Consider the following 10,778-nt stretch of genomic DNA (forward strand, 5'->3'; position numbering starts at 1 on the left):
CTCTTGAGAGTAACAATCAAGCTTCTAGAACTCTAATAAATCTTTATCGATCATATGGAATTTGGGTGAAGAATCCAAATCACAAGTTAATGTACTAAGGGTCCGTTTGGAAAACACTAAAAAGCTACTTTTTTTCAACTTTTGACTTATAGAAAGTTACATTAATGTGTTTGGTATAATTTTTTAGATAAACTTTTAACTTTTCAAAAAGTTATTTAAGAGTTTTTGAAGAAGTTAAAAAATGTGACTTCTCCTATTTTCAAAAGCTATTTTATCACTCTTATTTAATGCACAACTTTAAAACAAGGACTTCTATAATAACTCTCCAAACTCAAAATAACTTATTTAAAAGTTAATATTAATAAAAGTCATTATATTTTAAGCTCATTTTTCAAAAGAATTTATTTAAGGGTTAATGTGAGTTGCGATCATAAATTCTGAGGCCCAATTTGAGTCCTTTGAAAATTAAAAGACCAAATTAAATCCAACTTTAAATTTTAGGAGTCAAATTGAATATTAACTCATTTCTCCTTCTCACCTAGATTCGTGGTTGGGTATCAGAATTTTATGTAAGCAAGTAAAAAAAAAAAAAAAACCTATATAATAATCAAACAAACTTAAAATAGACTTTTACTTGAGAATTATTGGAGTTCAACTCGTCTGTCCTATCAATGATAAAGTATATAAGAAAGTTTTCTATTATATAAAAAGTATTAGAAAACACACATAAATCAATATTTAAGAAAGAGATCAATCTCACAAGATTTTTGTTGTTATTATTGTATACTTTTTTTTTGAATAATTATATTAAATTATATACAAATTATAAATATTTTTTACAAATAAATTTTTAAGTTTAACATTAATTTACATATATTATCTAATTAATTCTTAAATAATATAATACTTTTAAATTTATACTATATAGTATAATTAATTTAGTTCTCTATACATGATGCGGGTCTTAGTGTCATTATCATAATTATCAAAAATCAAATTAATAATTGACTAAGTTAAAGCATGGGTTTTTGAATTAACGATTTAACTAATTAGTAATGAACTATTGATTAAACTACTTGTTTTGAATTTAATTACGTATACAATTATATAAATTATATTTTAATTAAAAATTTTAAATAATTTATATATTAACAGTCAAAATCATAACACCAATAATGTTGGTTAATGAGAATTGTGGGATTTAAGAAAGGCTTTGGATTTTGTGACAAAATCACTTGTTCCAAATATCTAATATAAACTGATAGGAAGAGACAATTTGCATTACAAAAAAAAAATTATTGAATAGTTATTCTATTGGCTCCCTATACTTTTTCAAATGATTAAGAGTGGTTAGACAATTAGTTTGGTCGTATTTGTTCCTAGTTTGTGAGATATATAATGCAAAGGAATTTTCTCTCTACATAACACAGTGAATAATACATTCAGTGAATTAATGCACAGTAGAATTGAATACACATATATTCTTTCAAAGCCTTTCATCATCTTCTTTAGGTAGAATCAAGATTTTTTTGATGGTATCAGAGCTTAACAAGATCCATGGCACAAATCATCCTTACTCCCACCACACCTCCATCATTAACCTTTGTTACTCCATCCATTTTTGATAAGCTTGACAATAAGTCATTCCGAACCTGGAAGCAACTCACACTTCATACTATTGGGTCAAGGTAGAGGTCGCTTCTCTTCCCAACAAACTGCTCGTGTTGAATGTCAAGTTTGTGGCCGCTATGGACACACTGCATTAACCTGCTTTCACAGATTCAATCACCAGATCCAAGCTCAATTTCCATTACTCCTGACCAACATAACCTTCTTACTGCAAGTGAGTTTAAGTTCTTTTAGGTAATGGTTCTGGAACTAAAATTGAACACATTGGTTATAGTTATCTCATCTCTCTTGACAATAATAAATATTTTATCTTGAGAAATCTGATTCATGCACCGGATATGTAGACATATAGTTGAGGTTGGTCTTGCTATGCTTGCAAAGGCATCCATACCAATCAAGCATTGGGATGATGCTTTCTCGTCTGCCACGTTTCTAATAAACAGACTTCCTTCTTCTATTCTTTCAAATAAATCACCTTATGAGATGTTATACAAACGTATTCCAGAGTTTATGGTTGTGCTTGTTATTCCTATATGAGACCTTATAACACTACCAAACTAGATTATAGATCCCAACTTTCTGTGTTTATAGATTATGCTTCCAATCACAAGGGCTATAAAATGCCTTACAAAATCAGGAAAGATAATCATCACAAGACATGTTCTATATTTCCTAATTCTAATTCTCACTTTCCTGCATCTTCTACACAATTTTCACATACTGCATTATCTATTCCTCTTATTACTCTTTCAGCAAGCAATACTAATCACTCTTCTTCTTTTACTACTCCTAATACCAATGCTACTTCTAGTGGATTTCTCAAACCTAATAGTGTATCTAATCCTCCCTCTTCTAATAATTCAGCATCTGTACCTACTCACAACAATTTAATTCCTTCTAATACAACTAATCCTTCAACATCTCATACTGATTCTCCTTCAATTCCCATCTCAGGAATTGAGATACACTTACCCTTCCCCCCAAACTTCTTCTAATCAACATCCTATGCTGATTCGGTCAAAATCTGGTGCTTCAAAGCCTAGAATTTTGCACACTAAGTTATCTACATTTAATTCAGATTCTAACTTTCTTCAAACTGTACCCTTTTCTGCTAAGCAAGCCATTGAACTTTCTCACTGGAAAGCTGTAATGCAAGCTGAAATTGATGCCTTAGATAAGAATCACACATGGCAATTGGTTCCTACACCATCTAACTCTCTTGTAATTGGCTCAAAATGGGTGTTTGCTATTAAGCGAAGTCTAAATGGTTCTGTCCTCCGATATAAGGCCAGGTTAGTAGCTTTAGGAAACCATCAAAAAAGCTTATGCACTTTTAGTTATTTTTTAGGAATCGAAGCTAAACAGCTTGATTCAAGTGCATACCATTTATGCCAAACCAAATACATCTATGATTTACTTGACAAAACTAGCATGCTTAATGCCAAGCCAGTCCCACTCCCATGATTACATCAGAAAAATTAACAAAAGGTGGTGTTGCTTTCTTTTCTGATCCTACACACTATAGGGCTGTAGTTGGTGCTCTCTAATATTGCACCCTCACTGGACCTAAGATCTTCTATTCAGTAAATAAAGTAGCACAATATATGCATAACCCTGTTGAAACTCATTGGAGGGCTGTTAACCGAATTTTGATATACTTAGTTGGAACTATTCACCAAGGCCTTTTGTTTCACCCCTGCACTAACTTGAGAATTTTTGCTTTTTAAGATGCAGATTGGGCTTCGGATATGGATGACAGATGCTCCACTTCTGGTTATTGTGTTTACATCATGGTTCTGAAAATTGAACTGGACCGGCCGGTTCAACCGGAATAACCGGGAACCGGTTACCTAGCCGGTCCGGGTAAAGTCAGAAACTGTCTAACAAAAAATCGGTGAAAAAATCGGTCGAACCGGCGATTAATCGGGAGAACTGTTCGGTTTTTTAGCGGTTTTTTGGTTTAATTATTCCCTCCAAAACGGTGCCGTTTTGAGCCCTTTAGGTAAAAAAAAAACACCTAAATAGCTACCCGATGCCCAGTCCCCCTAGCCCCCAGTCCCACTCATCTCTTCTCTCTGAAAATTCAAAGAAAGACAAAGAAAAGAACCCTAGTGGCGTAGCCCCCCAGCCCCAGAACCCGCAGCCACCGCAACCTCCACAGCCACCGCAACCTCCACAGTCACTGCATCCCTGCAGCCCCGTAGCCACCACAGCCCCACAGGCCCCACAGCCACCGCATCTCCTCTCCTCTGTTCGAGCTCTTTCTCTGTATTCGCCGGTGTCGCCGTCTCTTCTGTCGCCGCCGTCACTCCCCTTCCTCTTTGCCGCCGGTAAGTACTACCCTTCCTCTTGTTCATAATTTTCTGTGGAGTTTGTTGATTTTATTGTGGAGTTTGCTGATTTTAGTTTTACCGTGAAGTTTACTGAGTTAATTTGTTCATAATTTTGCTGTGAAGTTTCTTGATTTTATTGTAGAGTTTGCTGATTTTAGTTTTATGGTGGAGTTTGTTGATTATTTTGCTGATTTTAGTTTTTTTTTGTTGTATATTGAAGATGGAGCAATCACAAAGAGTTAATTATATGAATTAATTAGTCTGTATTCCTGATTTGAATTCTGAATTATATGAATTAATCATTCTAAAGGTTGGATTTTGGATTTTGGATTTTGTATGTAATTTGTAATTTGGATTTCAGAATTTTGGATTCGGATCAGCTTCTTTAGCCATGACAAATTTCTCACCCAATTCAATCAATCATGGCATTGTGGAATATGATTGTACATGCTCACACATGTTCTGTCTCAAAGAGATTGTTTTCTAGAATGGTCACATTATATGATCATCATCATTTGCCAAAAAAGATGATTGAGGTATATTTTTATTGTACTATCAATCTTACTATACCTTGATGCAAGCTGTTCAGCAATTATAAGGTTAATTCTTCTATGCTTTGACATGGAGCTATCATGTTTGTAAGTTAGATATTTTGCAGACATGGAGGAGTTGCAGGTAAAACCTGATGAAGATACGGTCAGACGAGTGGCAAATGCCTTTAGAAAACTTGGCCAAGAAGAAAAGAGTAAATTGGTTACAAAACGATATGGGCTCAAGTGGAAATATATTCACTTTATTGGTGAACGGGTTAATGTTAGAACAGAAGCTTGGGAAGAAGAAGGTCCATCTAGAAGTTGAAATTGGTGTATTCCAAATTGTCAATGAGGACACTAGTACACCACCACATTCTATTACCTGGGATCTGCTGTTGTTGCCGATTATATTGTTACATTCCTAAAGCTGCTGTATTAGAGGTTCACTAGTTTGGTTTCTTAACATGTTTAGAGCTTAGTAGCTAACCAATCAGGGGAGGAAAAAATTATTAGTGCTTCTGGTTTCATTGTAGAAAAAAAATTATATTATGCATTAAGAACAAATTGTATCCACCATGATTATCTCTCTAATTTTTGGTTCATTGTTATGAGTTCTTATAATTGTGCAGTTGTAATTTTGTCCGTGTTTAACTAGTATACATTAGTCAACCAAACCTTATTAATAAATTTTTTAAGAAAATTACTAATATCAAATTTTGAGGTATAATATTTTTTAGTCTCATGTTGAAGTATAACTCTAAAATTATTTTCATATTAAAATTTTTTGACTTAGAAATTATTGAATATAAATATTTAAAATTATATATTAAATTTTTAATAATTTTATTTAATATTTAATTAAACCGGTTGAATCCCGGTCGAACCATTGAACCAGTGAACCAGTTGTCTCACCGGTTCATTGACCGGTTCGGTTTTCACAACCTTGGTTTACATAGGAGATAATTTGATTGCATGGTCCAGCAAGAAACAACACTATGTTAATAAATCAAGTGCTAAAGCAGAGTTTAGAGCCTTATCAGACACTACTTCAGAAATTGTTTGGCTCCAAAATTTGTTATCTGAACTTCAATACAACATTCCAACCACTGCAGTTATATATTTTGACAATGCAAGTGCAGTTCAATTATCTCACAATCCAATTCTTCATCATGGAAGCAAACATTTCGAACTCAGACTGCATTTTGTTAGGGAGAGAGTGAACCAGCAAAAATTACACATCATATCCCAGGCACAGATCAAGTTGCTGATATATACACTAAACCCCTCTCCTTATCAGCCTTTACACGCTTCAAAAACAAATTTAAGGTCACTTCAAGAGTACCCTTAAGTTTGTTGGGGGGGGGGGATGATAGGACAGAGGAGTTGAACTCCAATAACAGAAATGGTTAGGAGTGGTTAGACAATTAGTTTGATTGTATTTGTTCCTAGTTTGTGAGATATATAATGCAGAGGAGTTTTCTCTCTGCATAACACAATGAATAATACATTCAGTGAATTGATGCACAATAGAAATACTATTGAGGAAGCAAGTATCTGGGGTCGGGTCAATATCTCAGGAAACTGCTTGCAACACTGTTGTTTTCAAACACTATAACTAGACCGGAACATGTATGGGAAAACACATGAAAATTACTTTCGGATGATATCCTACATAAACAAAGGAGGATACTTGACAATCAAGGTAATTATTGACTACCACAAACTTTATTAGTTTATTGGTTCATTTTCTTTAATATTATGAAAAAATTTAGTATTTTTGGTACAATGGTTTAATATTAGTTTTCGCATCTAATGAAATTTGTAATTAACACCATATAAAGGATTAGTATAATGACTCAATCTAGGTGATGTTCTAAACTAAATTTGGTAACATTCAAATATAGGTTTTATTATTTAGGGTAAAACTTTGTTTATGACCATATTTGTACTAAAATAAATAGAAAGTGACATTATTCCCATTAACAGGTGTCTCCCTTAAAAGCATGTCAAATTCATTATAGCATTCAAAAAATGTCGTGTAGTTTTATAAAGAAGCATGTGTTTTTTTCATACCTTTTGTTAGTGTAACTGCAGAATTATATGATGTCACTTCCTTCTCAATACCCATCATTGATTGCATCACTTTAGTAAAAAAATTGTATCCTTTCCATTGTTGCGATCAGATTTGCTGTATAAGAATAGATTTAGCAAAATATCAGCCATAGAACACGGATTATAAGCACATGACACACTGAATTGAGGTAATAGCATGTTGGTCAAATACAATCTAATTAGCATGGAGTAAACCAATTTTCATTCTACACCTCTGTATTATGTGTCCAAGTTTGCAATCGATATATATTTTCAAAAACTTATATTGATATATAAGTGTGGATGAGAACACTAATATCTTATTTGAAACACATGGAAAAAAAACTATTATTATATACATCTATATAAAATTGTCGTTGATTGGTTACACTGATGCATGAAGTATCGCTTTGGAACTAGAGTGGGATGGTACACTAATATAATAGTATGAATATAGTTAGCCTCATAATTTCAAATGATTTATAACAAATACATATATTCATAGCAGTTCCACATATATGAATTAGACTTATATATAAGGTATGATTTTCAGTATAAGATTGTTATATGTTTGATTTTTTATATCTCAGTATATGTAGATTTTAAACCCACATTAAGCCAATTAGAATTACCATGGGAGCACAGTTATTCAAATCTTTAGTTTTTACATGGCCATATATGTAATAAGTAATTTTACATTCTTATCAATTGCCTTTTTATATTTGTTATTTATCAAAAATTAGAATTTGAATATTAAATTTGATATTTAACATTTATATGTGTGACTAATGAAATTTTATTTTAATACCTCAGATTTACATCTGACAGAGACAGAAACAAGAGACTTGACTCTTATTGAAATTGAGAACTTATTAAAGGGATACAATAAGAGCCTAAGAGACACCCCTTCTATGCCATTCTCTAACATGGACATGTGTTATCAACAGTTGATGTCCAATGGTGTCAATAGGCTTATTTGTGATGAGCTTCGTTATGATAGGCGACAATTGGTAGTGGAACATGCAGATTTATTACAAAAGCTAACAGATGAGCAGAAGAGAGTGTATAAACAAATATTAGCAGCTGTCAACAGTGGTGATGGTGGTGTGTTTTTTCTATATGGATATGGCAGTACAGGGAAGACATTTGTTTGGAAAACATTAGCTGCTGCAATTAGATCTAAAGGTCAAATTGTCTTGATAGTTGCTTCGAGTGGGATAGCATCTCTCTTGCTCCCTGGTGGAAGGACAGCACACTCGCGTTTTGCAATCCCTATTAACCTTGACGAGTTTTCATGATGTAACATTAATCAGAACAGCCCTTTGGCAGAGTTGATAATTCGATGTAAGCTTATTATATGGGACGAAGCTCCAATGGTCAACAGACTTTGTATCGAAGCACTTGATAGAACAATGAGAGACATCTTAAGGTTCAAGAATGCTAATAGTCTTCAACAACCTTTTGGAGGCAAGACTGTTGTATTTGGCGGGGATTTTCGACAAATATTACCTGTCATACCCAAGGGCAGCAGGCAAGATATTGTCAATGCAACAATCAATTCTTCATATATTTGGGATAGTTGCAAGTTGTTGTCACTAACACAGAACATGCGGTTGCGGGCGGACACTCTTGATGAAAGGAATAATGAGTTAAAATAGTTTGATGATTGGATTTTGTCAATTGGAGATGGTCGGTGTGGTGATCCTATTGATGGGATAGACAAGATAGGAATTCCTGATGATATTCTCATTGATCAATGGGATGACCCTATAGTATCCATCTGCAAGGCAACATACCCGGAATTGTTTCTAGGGGTAAATTGTGTATCACATTTGAAGGAAAGAGCTATACTTGCACCAACTCTACATATGGTTGATGAAATCAATAGCTTCATGATGAGTTTGAACAGTGAAGAATCTAAAACTTATTATAGTTCAGACACCGCATGTCAATCAGAAGCGCACAATGACTTATTGGCATCAGTTCATACACCCGAGTTTCTAAATAGCATTAGATGTTCAGGTGTTCCCAACCATGAATTAACATTAAAAGTAGGGACCCCGATAATGTTACTAAGGAACATAGACCACTCAGCTGGACTATGTAATGGGACACGGTTGGTAGTTTCTAAACTCGGAAGACACATCATTGAAGCAAGAAGCTTTTTAGGCAGTGGGAACGGTGATAAGGTATTCATACCACGGATGACCCTCACTCCATCCGATCATAGAATACCATTCAAATTTCAACGCAGACAGTTTCCAATAATGGTATCCTATGCAATGTCAATCAACAAGAGCCAAGGTCAATCATTGTCAAACGTAGGGTTGATTCTAAAAAAACATGTTTTTACGCATGGCCAACTTTATGTTGCACTTTCAAGGGTCACTCATAGGAGAGGTCTCAAGATTCTGATTTGTCATGATGAACATGAGAAGAGGAAAACAGATAATGTGGTATACAAGGAGGTGTTTAGGAATTTAAGCTAGAGTTATTTCACATAAGACACAGAGGTAAAACTAACCCAGTATACATGTATATTTACAACTTTTGCATGTTTTAATGCCATTTTTTAAGTTTCGCGATTAATCAAACTATATTGAAATTTTTTGTTTATTCTGTAAATTACTTTTACGCAACAACTTATTGTTTAGAAGATTGAAAATTTTAACCCTAACTCTCATGAATTAACTCTAGCTTTTTAGGATTGTAAATGCTTCATTTAAACACTCATTGAAGTCCATTCATTTTTTCAAGCAGACAGTTGTACAACTTTATTTCAAATAAGGATCCAGTCTGAATCATCAAAGTGCTCCAGCAATGATTACACGTACAAGGTAATTTATAAGATGATGCACAATGTGTTAGGTACATGTTCTTATCTACTCATTCAAGTTTATATGCAATAGGCAATTTACAATATTTAGCTTTTTTTAATTTATAACCCATATCTTACGGATTATATTGCCTAATTATTTTTGGAGAATCTATGATAGCACATTTGTTTTAATGTTTGGCCATACAGTATGAAAAAAGCTATCATTTCAAAAAGCGACTCAATTTTAATTATAAGCCAATCGGGGAACAAAACTTATTTACAAATTGTACTCTTCATGTATTGCTACCAGATAAGACAATCCCATTGATTTTCAGGTAAAGATTAACTTTCAAAATATCTATTTCTCAATGGGACATTCGGGTTTTCTTTAAACTCAGTTTAATATTTTATTTTGAAACGGAAGTTGCTAGCCAAAAGCCACAACACATGTTAGGATTATTTCTCCTATTATAGCCCACATTTTCTATTAAAAAATTTATAGCATTCACACTTTTGGTGCCAATTCAGTGTTTTGTTTCTGATTTCGCAAGGAGATTTGTATTTTCATTATGAATTTCTATTATTTATGCCTTTCCTTTTATAAGAGAAAATATTTTTCATACACCAGTTAAAAAATACACATTTTTATCAGTCATATTTCTTCGAAAATGGTCAATTACTCTTACAATCTAAAATAAGAAGACTAGAGAAGTCTAAACCACTACATATTACATGACAACTTTTTTTTCAGATTATTTTTAGACCAGATTAAACATGCATTTAATTAGCATAATTTAATTATTATGATATATTTAGTTCTAATTGAGCAACCCTTTCCCAACATAGAATTCATTTGTAACATAAACCTTCTTTGTGATATTTCAACTAATGGAACAACTACAAACTGTAAAAGATTCTACTAATTCTTCATGTAAACCAATTATATATAAACATAATTAACATCTCTAATCAACTTTGTATCCACCCAATTTCATTTCCATGTGATAAGTATTAACCTTCATTTAACATTTTGCATACAACGTAGTTGGATATCATGATATTTTTGGTTAAACATGAATGACTAATCAAGTAACTAAAGCATGGAAGAAGTCTCATACCTTTGAGTAGACCACTTATAATTAAAGATATTATATCACACCCATCATCAACAATTTCATCATTAAAGGAATTTTCCAGATCCGGATCACAACCAAGCACCAATTTGTAAGAACTGCAAGACAAAACAACAACTTAAATCAATTATCTAACTCTGTTTTAACAAAATATAAAATTAACATTGGTAGAAAGGGAAAGATATGCGATGATTATGTTATTACCCAAACTTGGTGGTTACCGATCTCCATGGAGAAAATG

General features: G+C 33.0%; 1 protein-coding gene across 1 annotated transcript; it reads left to right on the forward strand.

The window, feature by feature from the left end:
* The first annotated feature begins 4,622 nt into the window (after positions 1 to 4,622).
* Positions 4,623 to 9,075, forward strand: LOC107637219 (uncharacterized). The gene is made up of 4 exons (XM_021122622.1): positions 4,623 to 4,803; positions 7,400 to 7,779; positions 7,900 to 8,127; positions 8,245 to 9,075. The coding sequence occupies exons 1-4, from the start codon at positions 4,623 to 4,625 to the stop codon at positions 9,073 to 9,075; spliced, it is 1,620 nt and encodes a 539-aa protein (XP_020978281.1).
* Positions 9,076 to 10,778: the final 1,703 nt, after the last annotated feature.

This window comes from Arachis ipaensis, chromosome B4, assembly GCF_059453495.1.
Source record: "Arachis ipaensis isolate K30076 ecotype BB chromosome B4, ASM5945349v1, whole genome shotgun sequence".
NCBI lineage: Eukaryota > Viridiplantae > Streptophyta > Magnoliopsida > Fabales > Fabaceae > Arachis > Arachis ipaensis.